The sequence below is a fragment of the Hetaerina americana genome, unplaced genomic scaffold, assembly GCF_022747635.1.
Source record: "Hetaerina americana unplaced genomic scaffold, ioHetAmer1.1.p SCAF_78, whole genome shotgun sequence".
NCBI classification, from domain to species: domain Eukaryota; kingdom Metazoa; phylum Arthropoda; class Insecta; order Odonata; family Calopterygidae; genus Hetaerina; species Hetaerina americana.
The window spans coordinates 353,565-376,862 of NW_027287405.1; the positions used below are offsets into that span (position 1 = coordinate 353,565).

Sequence of the window (23,298 nt, forward strand, 5' to 3'; positions counted from 1 at the left end):
AATAGAATCTGTCCCTGCTCTTGGTCTACGAATTCAAAAATGATAAAATTACCAAAAAAGCTAATTAGTTGCTTCTACAGTACATTTAATAAATGCAATACAATTCACCATTACTTGCCATCACATACATGATAATAAGAATAGTCAAATATGTACTATTTGTATTCATAGGATTGCTGCATTAAAGACATAATACACTTGTTCAATATTTCCAATAGAGTAATAATTTTTAATTTGCTGAAGCAAATTCTCTTCTTCCGGTGATCATTTTTTTACTTTTATATTTAGCTCAAGAAAATGATCACACTGGTCATTAGCTTCATCAGGAACAAATATTTATTGAATGAAATACACAGAGTCCACATTCAAAGACCTTGAAAGATTATAGACACACAATCCCCAATTGACCACTTTAGAGAAAACAGGAATATGTTGATCAATTATGCCAAGGCCTACCAAACACAAGAATTGAGGCTAATACTTTAATTTTCATTATTCAGTCATCAATCTATTTTAACAGTTTTTTTAACAATACCATTGACCACTCAAAAGAGTCATGCAAAAAAATTGGCATTTCATGTGCTCTTTTCACAAAAATTACAGCTAAAAGGTAATACTGTCAGTATTTCGTGAGTCTTGTCTCATACATATTAAAACCTGTATATGATAGGCCTTAGCATTGACTATGTACCCTTTATACCTAAATTCAGTTTACACCGAAATTTATAAGCTCACAGAACCATCATAAGAACTTTCAGCAGTCATGAAATGTCATACCTTCGGAGTCTAAAGATTCCATATCCATAATATCACCTCTTTGTATATTATTATTTTAGCATCTTAATTCAATCTGAACCATACTCCATTTCATTTAACTGTGAATTATATAACAATTACACTGCATGTCAATGATATTATGTATCTAACATTGGCATAGGTACATAAGCAGTGGTCCCAAACACATTGCTACAATCATCCCTAGTCTAATTAAGAATTTTTTTTCCTTTAGACATGCAAAATCGTTTGCATAAGTGGTTCAATGAAAATTAATCATCATAAACAAATGATTTAGAGATCACACATTTTATAAAATTTATACTCAGTCAATTAAATTGCTCATGTGAATTCAACAAAACAAAATACCTTGAGAAACTGGTCCTCAACAAAATGTTGTGCTTATGATGTCATTACATAATCATCATTTCAAGAACAACAGCAAGGATGTTTACGCTTAAGGAAAACTACCAATATTTCAATCAAAATATGATCATTTGCATGTTAAATTTCATTAAAGAAATAAGAAAGTGCCCTAATGTAAGAGTAAGAAAATGTAATGGCAACCTACGTAATTTGATATGGATGCCACTATTAACTGCAATGCTCTTTGGTCCAAATTATTTCCTAACATAGTGATGCCTCACTTTGGTATTTGTGGTTTTGCAGTGAAAAATGTTCTTAATCTATTTACTAGCTAACAAATTTCAATCACAAAATTTTCCAGCTAATTACAAACAAAAAATAAGATTGTTTCAATGGCACACTAATCTCATTTCAACATAATTTGGTATCCAATTCAAACTAAATGAGAGCGAACATTTTTTTTTTGGAAAATGGTGCTAAAGTTGAGTAATTTAGATATTATATAACTACTCTAAGAGTTGAAGCATGCATTTGCCAATGCAGATTTTGACACAGGATCTATAATAAGTAAAATGAGAAGAAAAAAAGGAATGATAACATTGCCAAGGTTAGTTTACAATAGCTACAGTCCTTACCCACATGAAAAAGCAATTTAAACCTAAGCTACGCCATGTCACAGGCCAATAGTTCAAAGAGTTCAAGGTTCAAAAATGAGTATCCAAAAAAATGACACCCGTCACCTTTCATATATATTTTTCTAGAGAACTTTGAAAATAAAAATTCTCATTTTAGGGTAATTTAAATCCAAAAATCAATTTATGACCTTAACAGGTGCAATTTTCTTCCCAAAAGTGAAATCATTTCAATAAAGGTTATTAGAATCATTAAATCAACAGATTGGAGTGCAACTTCTTAAATAACAGTACATTATGTTAATGAATTACAAGGACAATGAAAGTCCAGAAAATATCTCTAATGTAATTTTTAGATTTGTGATTTATATGGTATTGAAAAGAGGCTCCCAATCTTTGTCAGGATGTCTAAATAAATACAACATTCCTAATCTAACAGTTTACATTTTAAAAATTCCTGTCGACATTTTCAGGAATGGTACAGAACACATAGTACATATAAATTACAACAATTTTAGATGCAATAAAATAAACATGAATTAGTCTCAGCTAAATAAACCCATTAAGGCCCATGTCATTCTTTTATTTTTGTGTAAATAAGCATAATAGTGACTCAATAAAACTTGAGTACTTGTACTTCTTTTAAAATAAACTCAACACAGCCTTTCTTACTGCAAGCTGGAACCTGTCTTGCATGATTCTAATTGATAGAATATATCATTTAATACTGACAGTTTTAGTGATTCCCCTGTGAATAATAATTAATTAAATGTCTTTCTACCCAATTTTATCTGTGTCTCTAAACCCCCAGAGAACATAAAATGCCACCTTTTAATGAAAATTAGACCCACAATGACTTAGAAATAGAGGCTTACAAAATAATATATAATACACAATAATTATAGAAATATATGTGTATATGTATGTATGTTGCGTGTACATGTATGTGTGTGTGTCCATGAATGTGTATGTGTGTGTGTGTGTGTATGCATATGTATAATATGTGTGGGTGTGCATGCATGTGCATACATAGGAGTAAGTAAACCACTTCTTTAAGTAATGAAAAACCTTTCAGAATAAAACCTTGATTAATTAAAAACCATAATTTTAAACCTCAAAACACAATCAGAACTAAAAATGATTCTTTCTACACAATGAACAACAATAATTTCACATGATTCAGACAGTATAACCTCAAAACTAGGAATAACATAAACCAACATATTTGACATATCTTAGAAAATTACATACTCTTTTTTTAAGGTCCTTAGTCATTTTAGCCTCCAGGTGGGAGTCTATAAGAGCACACAATTCTAAGCTTCAAGTTAAATACTCCATAGGTAGATAAAATAGAATTCTTTATCTTTATAATAATATGACGAGTATCTAAATCGGGAAAAAGAATTTGAAAAAATTTAATTCATACAAATAAGCATCTCAAGGGAGATACCAGACAGATATAAATTATTATTGGATGACAATTTAAAATGAATTGTTCATAATAGGATATGTTCTTATTAAAATCTATTTATGTATGCTTAAATTTCCAATACCATCCAGTTGTGTATGAAAACTTAGTTAAAATAAATCAAAACTGTCACAAACTTGAGGCCACAATTATTTGTTGCATCATGTATGGTATTGTTGATCCAGACTTTTCAGAAATAATTATAGAGTACTTTGATGATAATTTTTTCATGGAGTAAACTTTTTTAATTTATTCCAATACTTGCTTTATGAATCTATTACTAACATATTTCTCATTGTAAGCATTCATATGGAATATTAATATTTGGTTATGAATGCACAGCATGTTTACATATTTGAAAAGCTATCAAATACAAATAGCACAGATTATTTAAGAATAAGTACTGTTAAAATGAAGGACCAGCTCTGTAAAAGGTTGCTTTGCACTGCTGCGGCTTAATCAAGAGCAAAAATTTGTACATGCCTATCTTGTGAGTTTTCTCCAACAATTTACACAAACTGATTCTTGTAATTACTGCATCAAATATATATAATTTGAATCAACTAATTAGGTATATTATAAAAGAATTAATGAATAAGGCAGTCAACAAATCTGTCACAGATTATTTATATGGATTATTAGAGAATTTTGTATTCATGAGCTTGTATTAACAAGAAAGCTCTTCTTCCTGTCTAATAATAACCTTCACATTTGACATCAATACTTCATATTACTGGATTTTCCTATTGATTACAATAGTTTCTTTCAATTTATGAAACCACTCATAGTTTCAACCTTTAAGATTACCGCAATAGAGGTCACTAATAAAGTGAAATAAGCAAATGAAAACATTAAAGTCAACATCAAATTTCTACAACAGACTAGATGAGATCACACAATGCACAAAGAAATGCAAAACTGAGATACATAAAGCTAAGACTTTGATCAGACCTCAACAAATGAGATGTTTTCAAATAATGTATGAATGACTTACATGGCCCACAATCTGAAAAAAGTGTAACAAAAGAATCCTTTTGAAACAAGCCAAGGATAAAATACACCATTTGATGTGCAAACAGTATGGCACAACATTAATATACATCCTCTGGAAACTGGTCATCGATTCAAGGTGCTGTGTCTTCCCAAACTGTCTCTGTTAGAATTGCTACATTATCCATATTTCTTCCAGGAAAATATTCAAATGACCACATGAAGTTGGTGAACACAACTGTAAAGTAAGTCAATAAATCTCATTAAACAAAAAAAGGAAGGTATTCAGGTGTAAATAAAACCAGCATACAATTCACACAACAAATTGAACTCGTTAGATCTGGTGCAATACCTGTAGTTTTGAAAAGAATGAATAAGGATATAGCACTCTGAATTTAAATATTCACACAAGATCATACTACATGAAGCTCCACTATATTCTCTTATTTCTCCCTTGCAACTTAAAAACACCTTCAGCACACTTCTCCAGAGTATATTACTAGAGTCCCATCACAATTATTAATGTTCATTTAGTGATCACATTCACTTTACTCTTACACTATGCATGCATACATATGTATCATTTTTTAATCACACAATATAAGAGAAAATAATTTAAATAAATAGAAGTTAGCATGTTACTCTGATATGAGAGCAGTGGTTCTCCAAGTAGGTGATATTGCCCACTTGGGGAGTGATAGAACAACTAGGGGGCCATAATAGCCTAGGGTCTAATTAGGAGGGGTTGATTAGAATATGGATTGGTGGAATCAAAAAGAATAAGTAGATCATAAAATGAAATGGCTGTTGTTTGTTCAAGTTCAAGGCAACTGAGTTAAAGGTAGGTGTCACAAACAAACACAAAATGCAAGTTATAACCATATGATATTTAAGTCAGCATTGCTCTTTGATGATGATGTTGGTTTGCACTCATATCTCACATTGCTGGCAAGTTGAGCATTCATTAGAAATGTGTGAATTGATTGATAAAAAGACAATGCTATGAATTGGTAGCATGCATGAATTATTCACTTTTTTTTTATTGATACAGTTAACAATGCTGTAAGTGCAATGCATATTTTAAATTTTGCTTTATATTCAATATCTTCAATCTTTACAGATTGTAATCGTATTCAAATTGAATGCATGATTGTTGTTACAATAAAATAGTCATATATATTTTACTCACATCTACTGAATGTTGTCTACTAGCTCCTACGAACTCCAAATAAAATTGTGGCACGAGTGTATTCATACAATGCTTATAAAGTGTCGAGTCAATATACCTGTTTTTTGCTGCAATTAATGAAAACAAAGGAATGAAACTTGAAAACAAAACATTCATTCCTATCCACCACTCTTGAGCGTCAATCGGTAAATAACTTGAGTGTTATTTAGGAACAAACTGGCTAACTTAATACCAACTCTAAGGCGATTAAAAAAGATTAGACAAGCAAGAATTTGATACTCAAGAAAATTCTTTTTAGCAATAATACATCACAAAGAAAAACTGGTGAAATTGGTCAAGATGTTGCATACTCTTGTGTATTTAAAAACATCTACATCCTCTACACAGTCTGATAGGTCAACTTGCCCAGAAAATTAAGCTTCACTTTTAGCATGAATGCATTTCAAAACATTATAAAAATTTGCTGATAATATTACTAAAAATTTATTCGTCATCTGCTGTAAAATCAAAAAAGAGATACTGAAGGGGAAGCAATATTTTATGCAAAGACAACTTAATAAAAAAAAAAGAAATTTCCTAGTATATCTTTCAGTTGGGATGATCATGCTTCAGTAATTATTGGGAACAACAGGGGTTTCCATGCATATTTAGAGACAGTGGTAACAGATGTAATTACAGTCATTCATTATCAGCAGTTAGTTGCCAATAATCTGAAATAAAGCTTCAAAGTGATTACATTATATCATTCAAGAAGTAGACAAAATCAGAGGGAATTCATTGAATGATGAATTGTTAGGACAAATTTGCACTGAAAGCAATGAAGAGTTTATCACTTACTCCTTCATGCAGAAGTTATTTAGCTAACAAAAGATTTTTACTTTAATTAGTTCAATAAACTATTACTCAGTTTTGAGTTACAACCAATGATCTTTTGTAGGAGGTAACTTGATTGATTCCAAAAATAACATGGCTTATTTAATAGACTTGTTCAAAAATTTTCATTGACCATATCAATAGTTCCAAGGTGGCTAGGCTAAACTGAATCGAAACAAAAAATATTTCAGCATTTTTGTAGTGTCTCCTCCATTGAAAAAAAATTAGGAAGAGGGGAATTCAGTTGATTTCCAAATTTATGAGTAGCATAAAAACATTGAGTAAACTTTCTTACTTATTTTCAGGCCATCCATTTTGACTTCAACCAACAAATTAAAGATTTTCATGACTCTTCAGCGCCAAATGGCATCCAAATCATTCCTTTGTAATAATGTATTCCATGATTAAACCTATGCTACAACATACTGTGTACCCAACAAACTTGCTAGTATGTTTTCCAGAATCCCCTGCTGCAGGTTACTTTACCCAATACATATGTTTTGCTAAGATTCCTTGAAGATTGACTTTGGCAGTTTATTTTGAGCCAGCCACAGTGATGGATGTTTGCCAAGTGAATGTGCATGAATTTAATGGAATATTTCCTTTTTTCATTGCTCTTGTGAAACAATCACTTATTAATCATAACTGCAGAGAAAATAGCTCTATTCCATTATTTCTACATGCATGAGGTCATGATAAATTAAATTTCTACTTAGGTGCCGTTTGCCGAAGCCAGGCATTTGCTGTGTCATCACCCAAACCATAATTTTCTGAAATCAGATGTTATTTTACACAAATTAACTACTGAATGAGTTACATTTATTAACTTTTGACTTAATTTTGCACATAAAATATTAGTTTTACACTATTTCATGCCAAAAATGCAAAGTTTCAGGACTTATTTTACCATTGATAGTAGTTAGAACATGAATTTTGTGCCCAAGCAACACTGGGATGACATCAGTCTCCACCACCAATTTATGACCTTCTAGATGCACATATTTGCTCACATAAGGGTTCAGCTAATCAAGATTATGAGGCACATTAAACTATCAAAGCATTCATCAACTAAATGCATAAGGTCATGCCATTCTCTCAACTATTGAATGAATTAGGAAATGAAATGAAGTTTCATACCAAAATTCTTCATACTGCCACTGAGATCACAATTAATGAGAAAGTCCTAAGAAATCTTAATGTTCTCCAAAAATGCCATGGAAATTAATAGCTCAAACAAAGGTGGATACAGAAAAATCTTGTGGCCAATTCCACCCCACTCCATGATTACTTCCCTTATTGTGAGAAATCATTGATCATATTGTTGAAATGTTTTTTGGAAAGATTCTCATCAATTATCCATTAAATGAGACGAGTTTTTATCTGCTATTATCAAGAAACCTGACCCAAAGATAGTGAATGAAACATTATAATTTTATAATCTAGAGTTCTAGATAATTTTATTTTTAAACTTCAATTTTTGCACACCACGTTCTATAGGCAACTATTTACATTATTTCAAAACTAATTTAGGCTTGTTTCCCTTGTGTTTATCCTATACTTGGCCCAATGAATTTAGCAGGAATTATGAACAGAAAAGTGCAGTTCAAATTATACTCAATCTGCTTCATAGTCTAGCTAAGTAAAGACCCAATTAAAAAGGTGCTTTAGTAGAATAGCATAGTTGATGGCACAGATACTCACGCATTTCACCTTCCATTAAATCTCCAACCAATTCAGAGCAAGTTGCATTACATGGGCTATGGGGCATCAGTCTGAATGATGTGGAACCTCTGAGCTGAGCTAGCATTATTAAGCCAGAATCCAATTCAATCTGCAAAAGATGCATAACTAATTGAACATTCCGGTTTTAAAACAAGAAATCACTGATAAAGCCTAATTTACATGCATACATTATAAGGATCATTTACCAAATATGTGAAAACAAAATAGAGCTACTAAACTACATTAATGTCCAATCATACTTCTTCATACTAGCCCTGTCTTTATAAACAATTGGTTAACCTATCACTTTCCACCTCTATCTCCTTGATTCCTCATGCATTAACAAAACCTCTCTCTCCCTCTGGCGGACAGACCCCTTAGAGAAAAGTGAGCACATCTCAATCATATTCCATCAACAGCACAACCACAGAACCCCTTTCCAACAGCTCCAAGTCCCAAATCCCCAGCCAATAGTTGCATCCCTTAATATCACACACTTAAAAAAATTGAATTCTTCAAATAATATAAAATGACACTCGCTTCAAATATCGTCGCAAACACACATGGCAAATTCAGCAGCAGCATACAGGACAAGTTGTATCGGTTATGTTAAATTATGGGAACAAATTCAGGAATACAATTAAGTATTAGTAGTCTATATAAAAAGGATAAAAAGGGATATTTGTCGAGAACAGGCTACATCATACTTTTGGACAGAAAATTTATACAGTTTATATTAAAAGTTTAACTAAAAATCCTCAATCAAATACAGAAAACTTACTTTCTTATAGTTTTTGGTGTTGTAATCAGATGACATAAGCACCCAATTGAAGTGTGCCGGGGAGACTGAACTCGCTAGAAAATAAGGACGCTGATAAAACTTCCTCAGAGCCTTAACAGCATTTATGTCACAGTTTTGCCTGTAAATGATAGCATGATTAAGTCAGAATTTATAAAATATTTCAATGTGATAAAAACATTGTAACCACTATTTATTTCCATTGATTGCTTATTACCATTGAGGAAAAGCAATATTCCAGTATGATAGGTCTTTAAAAAAAAGCCCACGTTTGAAAGTAGGAACTACATATTTAAAAATTTCAATTCCAAATAATAAAATTTCCTTTTTAAAGATGATAATAGTTTATTATGCCAATAATGTAGACCCTGTGTGAATACTTGCGTGGCATTGCAAACTCTGTAACACTAAGTAATTGATACATGAATCACAAAATTGGATCAACATAAAGACAGGCAAGTACAAATCAGCTAATACTCCTACATATTAGGTGATATAATCTTGACTTATTTAACAATATGATTTATCAGCAGAAGAGCTGATAGCAGATCATCAGAAAAAATGGCAGTGTCCATTTTTGCCTCATAAGAGAAAATCTAATGATCTTTATGACCCAAGCACCTGGATTGAGTTTGTGGGCCAGTTTATTTCAAGAAAGTTCATTAATTGGTTTAAATAATTCATGAGAGCTGAAAATATTTAGTAAAGAAAATTGGTATATTTTAGTAAAGAAAAGTGTGGAATCATCACAAAGGTAAACAAACTTTTATATTGCATGCACAAAGTATTGTATAGCAATTACTCCGAGTGCAAGAGATAGAAGAGAGGAATGAAGAAAGCTCCATTCAGTGAATGCTGAGAAAACGACAGTAAAAAATCAAAGCAACAAGAAATCCAACATAGAAGCCATCCAAAGAAACTGCGGGAGATGCCGCAACAGTGACATTTAATGGAGTCATCCCCTAATATGCATTTCAATGCAACAATTTCAGAGTGTAAAAATCATTTGCCTGGACCGGGATTCAAACCTGGATCCCTTAATGCCCGGTCGAGTGCTTTAGTCAGTTAAGCTATCGAGGCGTCCTCTTTAACTCTGAAATTTTGGGGACTTTAAAGGAGCAAATTGTTGTGACGAAATACCGTACATACAATGTTTATTTTAACAAAATTTATAATACCATGGCTTTTTAATAATAGACAACTCCTTTGCAAAATTAGAGGTCTGAAGATAAAAAGGTAAATAAGTCTCTTATGCATATTGGATGGTTAACTAAAATATCATAATAATACACAATTAAAACTTAAAACTGTTAATTCTATGGTGATAAAATTTCTGGGCATAAATATTGATGAATATCTTTATTGGGAAGAATGCATCGATTCACTTTCATCCAAGACTGTATCCGCCTGCTATTTGCTGAGAAGGATTTTCACTCGCCAACCAAAATGTAGCACTGTCTGTGTATAATGCTAATATAAACTCTTATTTATATTTTTTATTTTCATCTTTTAAGTACGACAAAATAAAGTAAAAATATTATTGAATAAAGATATCCATGATTAAATACTACTTGCAGAAGAGCTGAAAACAATAGTATGATGTATAACTTAAACCTAAACACCAAAAATCCTAAATATGCTGCGTCAAAATTCTTCAATTAATTGCCTTCAGCATGCCATGCATGTAATGCAAGCCCTGAGATTAATAAAAATTATTATTATTCACTTACAACATAAAACAAGGGTGCCGTTTGATTTCATAGAACTAGCATAGCACAGCAGAAAAAAATCAAGACAAGAAAAGAAGAAAAAGAAATACACATGACAAGAAAAAACAAAACATGTTTACAAGCTAGTAATTACATATTAGTAATACTGCGTAATAGTAGCAAATGGCTACTTTCAATATTTAGTAAAAATTGACATGAAATATAATTTTTTTAAGAAAGAAATTGAGAGTTTAACATACATAGATTGAAATGTAAAGAATACATATATATTATAAAGAACAGTCTGAGGGGATCCAACATGTTGTGCATTAACATGAGAATATTTTGGTTCTAACCTAGTTACGTGTAATTAAGCAATAACATGCCAGATTCTGATGCAAAAATATCAATTCACATGGCACACCTTTTCAATATTCAATAATAATGAATAAAAAATTAAATCAACAGTACTTTTAAAAAAAAATGGGATGACAACTGTCACTCCATTAAAACGAGTAGCAATAGATGTTGCGGCAGAAAATATCATCAGATTTAGAATTTTTTCTGGCAGGAAGCCAAGTTTCAGTGTAACAGGAAAAATCAACATCAAGTGAGAAGAAATGATAATATTTGGTTGAGGATAACTACCAATAATAAAAGAATCCAATCAAGAAACTTCTACTGTCAGCAATAAAACTCAATATTTGAATGAAATAGTATGGTATTGGGACAACTGATTAGAAGGTTAAGTCAGAAAATTAAAATAAAAGGCAAATAGTTGCAAAGCATTCTCTTTCAGAAAAATCAGCAGCAGTTGATCCACAAACTACCACTCACCAATGAACAAACCATCGATCTACTTTGGGATTGTGTATTTTTTTGAGAAAAGCATGAAGATCGGAAGAGCCAGTCCTGATGTTAGTTGTCATGATGCATGGGACAGTGTCTCTCAATTTTTCATCTTGTAAGTACAGCTGAGAAAATTTGTGAGAAATACTTGATGAATACAAGTTCATTAATTCAAACATAGGTACACTGTGAGATATTATATACATACATATGAATTCATTCATAACTTCACATTATGAATGAAATTATCATTCATTCCATGTCTCTTTGAACCAAACCATTGGCATACCAGATTATAATTATCATTTGGCTTCTTTAAAAGAAACAAATTTAGGCATTTTGCAATTAACTAACAGAAAAGTGATTCAATGATATTCAAATAGGCAAGTTACTGACATTTTTCTTGCCATTTATCTCAGTAGAGGTAAAAAATATGATATGAAAACTTATTTTCAAACTCAGTTCTCTTAAAAATAAATATTTGACTTTTAAATTATATTCATAAATGATCTTGTTCAATTTTTAATAAGAATTCAATCATTTTTTCCCTTACTCCATGCAACTGAAGCATTATAATACTTAAAATAACAAGAATAAATACAAGGAGCATCCAGAAAGCAGTACCAGCTTCTTAGTTAGAAAACAACCATTGAAGAGTTTTAGAAAAAACTTATTTCACACAAACATACCTTGGACTACTTTTATTGATGGTCACTAAGAAAATTTTAACATCTAGCACATCATGATATGAGTTTTGGTATTCCTGCTTTGTATTCCTTATCCACCACTTCCTTGATAAAAATATTGACCACTTCTTTCAGGTCTTTATCATGGTCAAATCTTGTTCCTCCCAAAGTCTTTCAATTTCATAAAAACATGAAAATCAGAAGCCAAGTCTAGGCTCTAGGGAGGTAGAAAATTTCCCTCTCTAATTGTTTCAGAAGCCACTGAGATTTCTCAGCAGCATGATGTCTGACATTTCCGAGGGGGAGCACAACTCTGTTTGACAATAATCCTCACCGTGGATCCTGAATTGTCAAATGTAATTTCTATTGGCATTTCACAATATGTCTCAGCATTAATGGTGAACCTTCATAGGACTAAGTCAACAAGCAATACACCATTTTATCTTCTAAAGACAGCTGCCATGAGTTTGAGTTGATTTCTCGCCCTTAAACTGCCTTCGGTTTGGTTGTTGGACGAGTGCGAAGCTACTCCATTGACTAACATTGCTCTCCCGCATCACATGAGAACAACACCAGAAATGATTTTCCTTTGCTTAAGCAACACACTGAAAAAACTCCAGGCAGCACCCATATGCACCTTTCTGTGTCCATCAAAAAGCATGTGTGGGACCCACCTTGTGCAAATTTTTCTGAACTTCAGATAAGCTTTAACAATTTCATGAAAAATGCTATGCCAACAATGGGAAATTTGCCCACTGATTTCAATTAGTGCAACACACCCATTGTTCTTAGTTAATCAATGAACTGAATACAGTAAATCATCCATGACAGATAGGAATCCTGTTCACTCTTCAGCATGGAAGCTCTCTCTCCCGGAGTTGAAATTTTGACAACATCGCCAAACAGATGATTCATCTATAACATAGCCTCTGTAAATCTCTTTGATTTGATGATGAATATTGCTTGGTTGCATATGCATTGTGTTCAAAAATTGAAACTTGTGAAGTGAGATCTGTGACATTAAAATTGACATTTTCAATTTTTGAAAACATTTAAAACACTCTCATAAAGAAAATGCATTGACAGCAGAGCAATACCATGAATAGACAGACAAACGAGACCTGTTGACCTTAAATGGTGGTTACTTGGGTTGTCGGCTCAGTACATGGCAAGAATGGGTAATACTTCTAGGATGTTCCTCATAACAATAATTATGTCTTTATAGTCACATATCATTTGGTCTTTTTAGAAATTCAGCTCCTGGCCTCACAGGGGCAATTCTCTCCTATCTCTCCTGTTATGTTTTAAGTTTATGGTTAAATCATACAGACTTTTCTATGTTTTATGCATTTTTATGCAATTGTATTTTATGCATTGAATAAAGATCCTCAACCCACAAATGTTGTGGCTGCTACTCCCAAATATTTAGAATGCCCAGATTGTTCCTCAAGTATCCTGTTCATTCTATCATATTGATTAACTATGGTCCTTTTTATTTGTAAATCAGACCATAGAACTACAACTTTCGATATAACCCATGAATTTTTGGGTGCAGAAAAAGAGAAAGTGTCACTTGGAGTCAATTTTAACTTGGGAAGGGAAGGAGATACACAAGCAAAGGGGGCAGAGAATAGGTTTTAGCAGTGAAAAGGGGAATAACTGTGGGTTCAGGGAGGGTAGGTTCCAGGACTTTCATTGTGAAAAACAAATTAACATGCTTATTTCAAAGAAGTCCCTCTGAGAGATGAACATGGCTGGCGTACTGCAGTGATATCATGTCATAGGACACGGACACGATGCGGTCCCGTTTCATGGGGAAGGTTGGTGTACGAAGAACAGAAATTCATATGTTTCTCTTTGCGTGCTTATTTGGAGGACATCCACCTCAGGGGTCGATTGACAATCATCTTCCCTGAGCAATTGACTTGAGAGTGCATATATCTAATTGGGGTTCCAGAGATCAGTCACCCAGGGAAAAGTCATCGGAAGCATGTTGTAACCGCTACAGTCACCTTCCATTATTGCCCCTGAGTCAATGCTCCTCTGCTCTCCCAATGCTGCACACCCATTGACCCATTGAGAATGCTGACCCTTGCACGACGTCAAGGGGAATGAATCAGGGTGATTCAAGCACGACAGTGAGACATCATCCGTATAGGACCCTAATTGTTGTCTGGTATCAACATTCTCATTCACCAATCGAGGGAGAAAGTGTAAGGTGCCCAAGAACAATTACAGATCCATGTAGTAAACGTGACAATGGTGGAAATGAGAGGGGAGCTATTGTTTAACAGCATACATTCAGTAGGGGAATCATCTCACTCATTGGGTGATTTCCAAATGCTCCACAGTGACCAATTTTCCACCCCAATTTTATGCGTGGAGCACTTAGAAAGCCAAGTCACAACATAGTTTGTCTCTATTAGGTGTTTCAATATGATTGATACAGCTTGCCTTAAGATGGAGCACTTTTTGTTCCTTAATTTGAGTGGAAAAATTCCTGTCATACCAAAATAGCTGGCTTTGTACATAAAAGATAATAAAATTCACTCGTCCTTGCTTTGTGGGTAGAGTTTTTGGATTTCCAAAGTTTTGGCAACATTGAAGGAGTATAAAATAAGACTTCAGACGTGTCCTTGAGAAAACTAATGATTTTTACAGTTTGTGAAATGGGATTTTACATCACTTCCATGCAGCAGTGTCATGGTCTGATGGAAGAGATGTACTAAGGTTGATGGCAAATGATTACTTTTTCATATGGAGTAAAGAGTGGATTACAGGTAGGTTCCATTGTAGCCATTTTTCACCATGTTACTCTGAAGTATTTACGTTTTCCCTTCCAAGTTCACTTTGAGCACCAGAATATTAATTAGTTTATTGATTAATGAATTGAAGTCTTCTAATTTATGGAACATGATAATAATCTTCACAATTGTTTTTTCCCATTAACTTGACAACAACTGAACTTAAAGTAACAGTACTGTAATTTTAAACTGGTTTTCTATTTTTGCTTTTATGCATTGCAATAATAATGACATTTTTCCATTCCTCTTGTATCCACTATACACATATTACATTCATAATGTAAGTAATGGCAGTCAATCCCATGAATAAAGATTGAATTAATCCTATTAAACCAAACCTGGTTTGGAAAATTAAATGCTGCACTGACTGGAATCATCCATCAGAGTAAGCCTTAGCTGTTTAGTAATGTTGGAAATTTTTTTCTATGACTATTGGTATGATTAGTTACTTGTGAAATAGCAGTGATACCACAACCAGACCTATTTAGGAAAGATACTAATGCCTTGGTATAGATTCACACAATTGAAATATAGCCAATTCATTCATTATATTGCACTACATTTTTAAAACAATTCTCTTGAAGTAAACTTTAATAGATAGTTTATGCATAAATTCATTCTTAATCATAGCATCAAAATGTCACAAGCACAATTTTGATCTAAGTATTTTGAGCGTACACTTTTTTTAATGCTTTTGAATAAGAGTTGCATATAATCTGTTTTCTAAAATGTAGAAGGGTACTAGAGAAATGGTATCTGGTTTGATTAGACTATGAACTTACATATATCAATCATCACTGTACCATAAATTACTGATCAGTCAGTGAATAAGAGGGAGCCAGCATAAGCTATTTTTATTATGCTAATCACAAGTTAGGAGGTATGATACAAAAGAATAAATCAAATATAACAAGAGTAAAATACCATTATTAACAATCCTTTAGGAAAACCTAATTTTTAAATGTCACAAATTGGTTTAAAGAAGAAAAAAATCTCACATAAATTGAAAATTGTAGTTGGGAATTAACCAGCATCACACCCTTTATTCACCTGCATCACATAGGTCTCATTTTCCTGCCATGTTTCCTGCTATCACGCCCAATGGTTCTCAAATACTGTGTGAACTATGAGAATTTAAACAAAAAGATAACACTTTTTTCACTATTACACCTTCTAGTACTATTGACATACCTTAAAACAACTGCATGGCGCAAATTTTAGCCTTTGATGTAACATGCTACCACAAAGGATATTGGACTATAGATCAGTCAGCATGACCACAAATTCTCATCAGTCAAGTATTTAAATACATTACTATTAAAATAGTTCTCAATTGTAGGGCACATGTTCAAGTAGGTATAAACAGGAAAATACAAGAAGTAACTGATGTTTTTCAGGCGTATGTTACGGTTAATTTTTCTCAGATTTCCAGAGCTAAGTTCCACATTGCTTCTCGAATTTCAATGGATGATTCATCCATGTCTTAAGACCTGAAGATGATGAATGAGTCATCCAGTGAAACATCAGCAGCAATGCAGAACTGAACCCAGTGGAAATTCCAAGAAGAATTCACCAAGAAAAATACAAATTTAACCGCTGGAAAGAGAGTGACAACAGGATGGGCAAGCCACTAGCAGAAAAAGTACCCAGTGATACAGGCTTGAAATAAGGCCATATAACACAATCCAAACTGAATGTAATTCAAAACAAAACAAGAAACACACATCAATAATTTCAAAGAAAAGGACTATTAATTACAAAATTAAGATGGCACAGACATATAATCCTATTTCACTCCTAATTATAACCTGTGATTCCTCAGAAGGCATTACACAGTTCAGGCAGAATAGAATATGGAAATATAGAATATCAACTTACTTGAGTGATGTTTTCAAACCAAAAATCATTGGTGTGCATGAGAGGCCAAGAATCCATGGCATCAGTGACAATCAGGGGAGCATCTCGCTGCAAGTAGCCCTCAAGCAGTTGGTCATAGTTGACATCTCCTAAGCGATCAACATTATCTAGAGTTTCACAAGACTGGAAAGAGAAAGGTTGAATTAAAATATGATTATACATGCATATGATTACTAAAAACAATGTATTCATTCAAGGGATTTAGGAATCCAATTAAGGAGCACTCCACAAAGAATGCCATTTTCATCACTGCTGAAGTCTAGCCACGCTAGCCATGCAATGTGTTCAAACCATGAAATGTGTTCATAAGGTTTCCCTTCAAGTGCAGAACCAATGTTCCTCCCCATTTCTTGGACATTTTCTAAGATAAACCAAATTTTTGCACAGCTTGTGTGATTAAATCATTAATATTCAAACCTGAATTATGACACACATTTAAAGCACACATAATGGTTATTATCACTTAATAAAAAAAATGAGCTTCCAAACCAATGCAGTCATCTGCGGCTATTTATGCTCACATGGAGAAACTAAGTATGTTAACATACGAGAGTTGTGACCACAATTTTCCAGTTTTCTCCTTCTTTCCCATCATCCCTCAGATCAGAGATAACTGCATTTGGAAGGAATAATATGTCTGGATTCTTGGTGCTAGATAAATGTATTAAACCTTCTCCCTTAAATCTACTATAAATACTGGATGTTTATTATTGCATGACGTTGACCAGATTAATTATGTAATTACTGAACTTCTTTTAATACTAGAATTCGAACTTTGGAGGAGGCTTTCTGTTTTGGAGGAGGAAGTTCAAGTTATGAGTGAGAATTACAAAGGGCAAGACGAAGATATGAACTATCTGCGAAAACATTGGCACATCATTTGAATTACTTGATGGCCCAGAAATGGCAATTTGAGGTGACTTGGCTAGTAGCAAGTGATGTGAAAGGTAAACCAAAGCCAACAGAAGAAATTGGACTAATTCAGGATCAGCAAAACAGTTTCAGGCTCAACTTGGTGGAATTCCTTCATGATAAGGGTAAAAAAAGAAACTTTGCACTTCCACATAAAGATTTAATACTTCACAAAACCATGGCTTCGATGCTATGAATCATCATCAGGTGACAAATTTTTCAACTCATATGTATAGCCTGGCTCCAAGAGGGGAGGCAGGTAAAAGGAGCGAGGGAGAGGGGGAAAGTTGAGTACTTGTGCAGCAACCTATTACTGGGCTAGGGGAGGGGGAGGGCATGTATTTGATGGGTCCTGGCTCAAATATGTGGCAGTTTATGTTCATTAAATGAAGAACACAATGTATCCCTCCACAGTTCTTAGAAAGAACAGCGGAAAAAACACATTGTGTCCTACATTCAATTAGGGGATTCTTTGTCCGCAATGGTATGACCATTTAGGGAAGGGCGATGGTCATCACTGCCTTGGTGGGGGTGGGATTGGTGCGGAACGAAATGAACGAGTCTTTTTTTAATTTTAGGAGGGGGAAACGGGAGAGGTATATTGTTTTGCTGACCACCTCAAATCTGTCAGATTGAAGGGATCACCAAATTTCCAACTATTCCCAAGCATTCAACCTGCATCCTTTCATTTCTGTGTGAAGAATGTCCAGTGTGAAGTTACTGGTATGCTTTGTTTTTGGGTGAACTCAGTTTTGTCTTTGAGTGAACCCATTATGTATTTTAAAGTATGTTGTAAAATGTCATCTTGATTTTGTTTTTGGAGATTATTTGCTGTATGCTGTGTGAAATGTGGCCAAGAAATGGAATTCTTCGCCATCGATCCTCGTCAAGTTTAGATATGTGGTATATAGATTTCTGGGATATCTGTGTTTGTGTTCTGTTGTACATGTTTTCAATCATTATTTCCCTGTATCCATTGTTGACTGTAATCTATTTTATAATACGGAGTTCCCCTTGTTTGTTATGTGGTGACATTGGGATATTGCATACCCTGAGTAACATGGCATGAAAGGCTGCACTTTTGTGAATGGTGATACTTGGATGTGGAGTGGATAATTTGGTCGGAATAACACTTTTTTCTGTACATGAAAAGGTCAAACCTTTGATTAATTATTTTCACAATTAAATCCAAGAAATTCAAGGCACGGTCTGATTCCAACTTACTTGTGAATTGTATACATACATATAAAGAATTTAACAAAGTCAAAAAATTGTCCAATTGTCTTGTGGATCCAGTCCAAACACAGAATATGTCATCAATATATCAGAACCAAGGTAACATTTTTTGGAGGGGATGGTATGAAGCAAATAATTGTCTTTCCCAATGGTCCATATAAATGTCTGTTAGGATGGGAGAGAGGGGCGAGCCCATGGCCAGGCCTTCTAATTGTCTATAATGTTTACCATTGAATACAAAACTACTCTGACTAATTCACACATAATGCTAATAAGTCACACAATTCACTCATCATAGGAGGTGGTGTTTTAGTCTTTACTAGGGCTATCTCAGCTTGTTTCAGAGCTTCCTTCCTTGGGATATTCTCCGACGTTACCAACTGGTAACGTCGGAGAACACCATAATACATTTTGGCGGTAGTGTTATATCTGGCAACCTACTCGCGAGCTCGTATGAGATATTAGTAGGTTGTCAGGTATGAACATACGAGCATGTATGTCACCTGATGATAATGCACAGCATCGAAACCATGGTTGGGTTAAATATTATGTCTTTATGCGGAAGTGCAGTTTCTTTTTTTTACCCTCGTCATAATCCAGGATCATCTACACTTACTTTCACTGGCTACAAATATGGATGGGGAACCCTTATTAGTAATGAAAGCATTTGGATGTTTTATTTTAATGAGTATACAGTACGGCATGGGAAAATCACCACTTCATATTTAAGAGCCAACTGATTGCCTACAGTATATTTGTCAGTTTTGAACACAGGAAAATAGCATTACATACTTATTCTCATTATGACTAAAATGCGTAGGAATAAGGGGAAATGACTGCCAAACACGGAAAAATGCCACAAAAATCATCAATTTTGGAGAACAACAACATTCCAACCACACTTCAACGACAGCTAATTTTGGTACTTCTTAACGACAAGAGAAAAGATGAATATCGAGAGGGCAAATGACGTTAATGCTATGAAAACCCCTAATGAAAATTTATCTGACCGGGCGTAATCCAAACTTTATCCGAAATAATATTTTCTTTAGAATGAATGGCAACATCGGCAGTAAATTAGAACTTGTATTTTATACAACAATTAAACCTGGAAATGGTGACAACCGCTAAGATATAATTATGAGATTTCCTAACCGTATGATAAATTGCATATCGTTGATTATTATAGAATTTAAATTGCCATAATAGTGCCATCGAATTAAGTAGATAATGATTAATTAACGACAATAATAAATATTAAACTAAAGTATAAATTTACTAACCAAAGAACAGTATTAAAATATCCGCGGACGTGAATAATTTAACAGCGTAGTATACCGCACTTCTGGTATCCTTAGCATTATTTGAAACCAAGTTTAGGATTGGGTAACTTCATTCCCTGCGACGGTAGCTGTAATTTTTCCTACTCCCACTTCAAAAAAGACAGAACGCAATCGCCATATTTTCGGCGCTATTGAGTAGCTAAGCATCTTCAAATGTTCTTCGTGACAGATTTGTTGTTCTATAAGTCAATCTGTTAGGCCCCATGAATATTGGCCATACGACATGCCCTCAATGTTCAGAAATAGTTCTTCAGCATGCCGTAAAGATAGCGCTACTGACGCAATATTCAAGCTCATATATCTCAGGGTTCCCTATTGCCCTTGAGATTGAAAAATGATTCATAGAACGGAGGAGACTATTAAGGCCAACAGAAAATGCATACTACGGGAAACCACTGCATTGAAGATCCCGAAGAATAACCCTACATCAACAGCCATGCAGAAAAGTATCGAACACAGCAAGGATGGTGATCATGATTATTGGAATCCAGCAGGAGAGGGATGCTGTGAAAGGCCTAAGGTCATACTTATGTTCATATCAATAGAAAACCTAGCAAACGAGAAATCACATTAGGCTTATGTAATTATAAAACCATCTACTCAGGAAGGGAAAGAGTGGTGTAACACAGGTTTTGTTAGAGATAGACTCACTTAAGATTAAAAGAAGAAGTAGCTTGAGTAAATAGTATTGAAACCAACTCAGTTTTGCCGTACTGATTAGGTTGTATTAAAACAGGTTTACACACTGTCAACTATGAAAGCGGAGGAAGAGGTTGAAATATATCTACAGGCACTTCATATTGGGGAAAACATGATGGATAGATAGATAGTGGTATTTATTTGGGCGGAATTGAGACCTAATAGTCCCTTCTTCCATTTAACCCATAACTTGATAGTGAGGGAGAAAGAATACTTGCTTCATAATTATGGAAGATATAAAAACATCAGTTGAAGGGGGAGGGAGGGCAAGAATGCTGGTGAATTGTTATGTTAAAAGAAATGAGATAGGTGAAGTTTAACCAAACTTCTGCAAGCAAAAGAAAATTGGTAATTGCCAACACATGGCTTCAAAGCCATATAAGAATTGATACAAGTGGAAAGCCCCACAGAACAGGTAGAGATTGAAACTAATTAATATTTTTTTGTATTCTACCAGTTATGGTAGGTTTCGGATGGACACTGCCTATGCGATTTCTCCTTACCAAAAACACAATCTGTACTCGGGCACTACAGTAAGACCCTCTTCAATGCAATATACTTCTTTGCTCTCTTCATTCCTTCCCCAACTTCATTTGCCTAACGCTACCCTCTCTATCAGTCTTCAACATCTCATCACCAACCAAAATTCTTTTAATCCATCTTTCCTGTCTCTTTTTTATTTCACCCAACAATCCTCTCATAACATTCTTAGAATTTTTTAGTTTGGATTATACGTACATGTATTAGACGTGGATAATACATGGATAATAACTGAAGAAATGCTTATGAACAAAATATAGGCATTCACACCCAGGCGCTGCCCATAATTTGGTCATTTCTGGGGCATGGAAAGAGTTAAACGAGTAATTAAAGGGAGGCAGTAGGATATGGATAAGTACAGAGAGAGAGATGATTTAGATTCTGAATAGAGAATGTGGCATGCGGAAACAAACCTGTTCGATGTGAACACAGAACAACTGAAGAAACAAACAAATTGATTACTCGACAGTCATATGGTGGGGATTTAATTACCTACTAAACCCTAATATTATGAATTACCTCAGCTGCCTCAACTCATCCTCAATAACTAGAGATGTGATATTATGGAAGCCATTCAACTCACAATATGCGGATTTGGTTCAGTCTTTTCAATCAGAATCGGTTTTTCTGCCTAAAAACTCACAGTAAAGTTTCACCGCTAAGAACTCACAAATAATTTCAAGACCATAGTGCTAGTCTTGACATTATCCAGCGCAACTATGGCTCCTTGAGCAAAAGGTATCTACGTGTAGTATATTAAATGTTGAGACTCACGTGTAATAAAATAAAAATATGGACTGGACCATTCAGTGGTCCTCGGAAAAGGTGGAGAAAAGAAAAAAATTACCAACTTAAGCTTACATTAATAGAACTACATAGAAGATGGTGATGATACGAAACTTAGCTATTTTGAGAACTCGTATTAGCAGAAGGTAAGACAGTCATTTTTGTTGAAGGGAAGTTAAAAGTATATAAAATTCTTGAAAATATTTATTAACATTTTGATTGATGTTGACATCAAACTCACCACACAATCTTCTTCAGTCAAGGAATATTCACCATAAAAGGGGTTTGAGACCAAACATGTGCGATAGAACATTGGAGTCCAGTCCCAAAACGGAAGAATCTGTAAATATTAAATATAACTATTAAAATATTTTTAATCAGAAACAAAATAATTAGAAGAAAAATATCCTTGCATACATACACAGCCATAATTCTATTTTAAATTCATAAACGAAACCGCTATGACGAACTAAATATCGTGGTAAATTTATAATACCATTACCTTGATCATTATGATTCGACTAAGAGCCGTCAAGTGCATGTTTACACTTCCTACTTTTGTTGCAGCGTAAATAGAAGTCAAAAACAACAAAACGATGCATGTAACTTTCAGGACCTTTTTCAGATATGTTTTCCTGATCGTTTCTACCAATGGTGCACATATTTTATCCATCTCGGACTCAGAAAATCCAGCCTGTTGACAATACTGGTAAAACGACATTAACTCCTGATCCAATAACTTCAGCTTTTCTTGATATTCCATCTCCTTCTGCTTCTTTGGACTTAATGTGCTTGTAGTCACCATTCTGGTTTAAAAGTACTCGCCGATTCAATTCACTGACCTAACTACAAAACTGGTTCGATTAGACTTGCTTGCCTGCAGAAGACAATTTTCTACTGCTTTCAACGGAAATCCTTGCCAACGATCGATAGCAAATCGGTCCACAGTCCACGTCGTCTACTCCTTCGAGCTATCGACTTCCCACAGAAGATAATCGAAAACA

General features: G+C 34.0%; 1 protein-coding gene across 1 annotated transcript; it reads right to left on the reverse strand.

Moving 5' to 3' along the window:
* Positions 1–313: 313 nt before the first annotated feature.
* LOC139697486 (uncharacterized) lies at positions 314–23,233 on the reverse strand. The gene is made up of 7 exons (XM_071596209.1): positions 22,797–23,233; positions 22,536–22,634; positions 16,740–16,901; positions 11,360–11,496; positions 8,796–8,934; positions 7,994–8,123; positions 314–4,468 (listed from the first exon to the last, which is right to left on the reverse strand). The coding sequence occupies exons 1-7, from the start codon at positions 23,097–23,099 to the stop codon at positions 4,365–4,367; spliced, it is 1,074 nt and encodes a 357-aa protein (XP_071452310.1). The 5' UTR covers positions 23,100–23,233; the 3' UTR covers positions 314–4,364.
* Positions 23,234–23,298: the final 65 nt, after the last annotated feature.